The sequence below is a fragment of the Aptenodytes forsteri genome, unplaced genomic scaffold, assembly GCF_000699145.1.
Source record: "Aptenodytes forsteri isolate BGI_AS27 unplaced genomic scaffold, ASM69914v1 Scaffold99, whole genome shotgun sequence".
Lineage (NCBI taxonomy): Eukaryota > Metazoa > Chordata > Aves > Sphenisciformes > Spheniscidae > Aptenodytes > Aptenodytes forsteri.
Window position 1 is genome coordinate 1,080,765 of NW_008795321.1, and position 2,924 is coordinate 1,083,688.

At 36.6% G+C, this 2,924-nt stretch overlaps 1 protein-coding gene across 1 annotated transcript in view; it reads right to left on the reverse strand.

Moving 5' to 3' along the window:
• The window catches only part of TNPO1 (transportin 1), a 60,785-nt gene extending 58,347 nt beyond the window's left edge, over positions 1–2,438 (reverse strand). Inside the window, exons 1-2 of the mRNA XM_019472241.1 lie at positions 2,367–2,438; positions 1,758–1,890 (exon numbers count right to left, since the gene is read on the reverse strand). Of these exons, the coding sequence (XP_019327786.1) occupies positions 1,758–1,890; positions 2,367–2,438 (205 nt within the window). The remainder of the gene's footprint in view (positions 1–1,757; positions 1,891–2,366) is intronic.
• Positions 2,439–2,924: the final 486 nt, after the last annotated feature.

Here is a 2,924-nt window from a genome sequence, read left to right on the forward strand (position 1 = left end):
CCCCCTCCCAGCTTCTTGGGCACCTCCAGCCTTCTCAGTCAGTAGAGCATGGAAAGCTCTGAAAAGTCTGACTAGTGTAAGCACTACTTAGCAACAACTAAAACATCGGTGTGTTATCAACATTATTCTCACACTAAATCCAAAACACAGCACTGCACCAGCTACTAGGAAGAAAATTAACTCTATCCCAGCCGAAACCAGGACACCGCTCAACCTGCCAGATCCTATTTTTTTTTTCCTTCAGATAAAACAGCTTTATAAAACCATTTTGCAACAGTAAGCATCTCCTACTCTTCATCCAATTCCAAATAGATTGATGTGTGTAAACGTTAAGATTAAAAGAAGACTACTGGATAATCTAAGGAGATCTGTTGGGAAAAGAGATTCTGACATATCACTAAACACACATCAGTATCTAGAACCCCAAGCTCAAGTGGTAAACAGAATGAAGAAGGGAAAATTAGCAAGTAAGGCAGTGTTAGAAAACAAATTTTTTTGGGGAGAAAAAAAAGTGGAACAAAATTCTCGTCACATCCTTTGTACAAACTCCAGATCCCACTACTGGACTTGCTCCACTTTTCATTTTTCTGTTAATGGTATAAAGCACATGGTGTATCTACAGTGGCACCTTGCTCAAAAACTTAATATGCTGGCTGACTCAGGTCTTGAAAGCTCGCTCTCTCAAACCAGAGGTATTCCCCCAAGGCCTTAGAGATATCAGGAGACTTCCTACATAGAACACAAAAACATTGGGATATACTCCAGCCTTCAAATATGAAAATATACTTTCTTCCTCCTCTCCGTTTCCTTCCTCCCGAAGTAAGCTGACACCAGAACACTAGTTAAAACTTAAGATAAATGTTCTTGCTGTTTCTTTGAATGTTACAGGGCCACATGTAAGTAAAATCTAATTCAAAGTGAAAAAAGCAAGCATCCAGAAACCCAGAGGTGAAACACTAGAAGGCAGAAAAAGTACTGGTAGCAGGGAACTAAGCAAAAAACCCCAGGAAACAACTCGAACAATTGAATACATTAATTACAAACAAATGTAAATAAGTCAGAGGTGCTAAAACAGACCTTGAAACAAACGTCTTTCATTGTCAAAGACCTCACAAATCAGTAGCTGTAGTACACTGGAAAGACAATCTTTCACACACCCTGATCATTACTAAAGAACTGTCTGAATGTATCAACTGGTAGAGCCTACACAGTATGCTATATGCAGTTTGTACTAACTTCCGTAAGAGTAAGACAAAAGTAAGTAGCCAGTTGATTTCTAACTGCATTTTACTGGAATTAAGACTTCAGAATGAAGATTCTGACAGACAACATCTTCAGACAACTCTAGTATGTGATCTTCAAAATACGTAACAGTCTTATTACTAGGGAGATCATTATCATAACTGAATTTAGCAGCATGTTTTGTAATGTGTATAGTCATTATTCATCAAAGTTATTCCACAATTTCACTGCAGTCCAATTGAGGTATGATGCTCCAACATTTCTGGGAAGATTTCATAGGACATTTAGACTGGAATCTATTCCAAGGCTGAAACTACAAGCACCAATAAGTTATCAGATTTTTTTCCACAAGGACTCCTGAGAGCATAAATGAGTTCTACATGACTATGGAGCTCAACCAACCAGCAAACTGACTATAGGCATCAGCTTCCTATTTCTTTCAAGCTATAAAATACATTTAAAAAAAAAAGGCAAAAAAAAAGTAGAATAAAACAGCCAATGTCTCAAGAACTTACCTTCAGATTTCAACTTTGTAAGAACAAAAATCAGGTAGTTGTTGAAATCTGGATACTGATTGAGTTGTTCTAGTTTCTGAAGAGAGAAACTGTTAAGGAAAGATGAATCTTCACACACAGCGTTTATAGCTTTCTGGATACAAAGATTATTAAATGAGTTATAAGCTCACAGTATACAGAGTATGAACAATCTAAAAACAGTTTCTGTAATTTTCTTACTGAAGCAACAGCTTTTTGTGATGGTGAAATCTGAAAAAAAATCCAGGGACAGACACAGAAATTAATAGATACTTAAAAATATTTGTAAAGCCTCTAAAAAAAAAGCTTCCTCTGTACAGTTTTAGATTTCAATATTTACACTTAGAAGCCCGCCAAACCTAAGGAATCCACTGAGACATAATCCCATAATACATCTTTTTTTTCCCCTCCACAATAAATAAAAGCATTTCAGCATTAAAATACAACAGCTATGATTTTGATAAGCTACTCATTTTAATATTAGACATATACTTCTTTATGACGCTAACTAGCCACAGCCTGAGCTTTCAGCAATGAGAACGTGTTTAATTGTAAATGCACAGATAGTTGTACCAAGAAGTTCATGCTTACCCATGGTCTCATAAAAAACCCAAAAACCCCCAAAACAACAAAACGATCCTTAACTGCAGGAAGAATGATCATGTTTCCGAACAGCTGTGAAAGTATGTAGCTGTTTTCCTAAAATTTGTCGTTACTTCTGCCTCAATTTTCCCAGTATTCTGCCACTGCTTGGCTAGAGCAGTGATCTGGCATTCTCCTTGTATCCTGTTCTCACACTCTGGTACTAACAGGTATTCTGCTCAACAATAATATTTTAAGTCAGTGCAGTTATCACCTCTAAGTTACTAAACCTACTAGGTATCATCAGTATGCCAAACAATCAAGACATTTTACAAAAAGTAATTTTTAGAAGAAGTAAGATTATTTGCTCCATAGGCATTTACTTTACTTGCTGTTTAGCTAACTCTCTAAACATTCCAAGTAGCTAAACTTCAGCCAAATAGGTGTACGTTAGGACCTGATGGCCCAGTAAATACCTTCCAGTTCTAAAGGATCCATTTCCTTCCAATGACCAACAGCTAGTGTCTCAATCACAAACTTAAGAAACTTCACTTTTAGATATTTAGG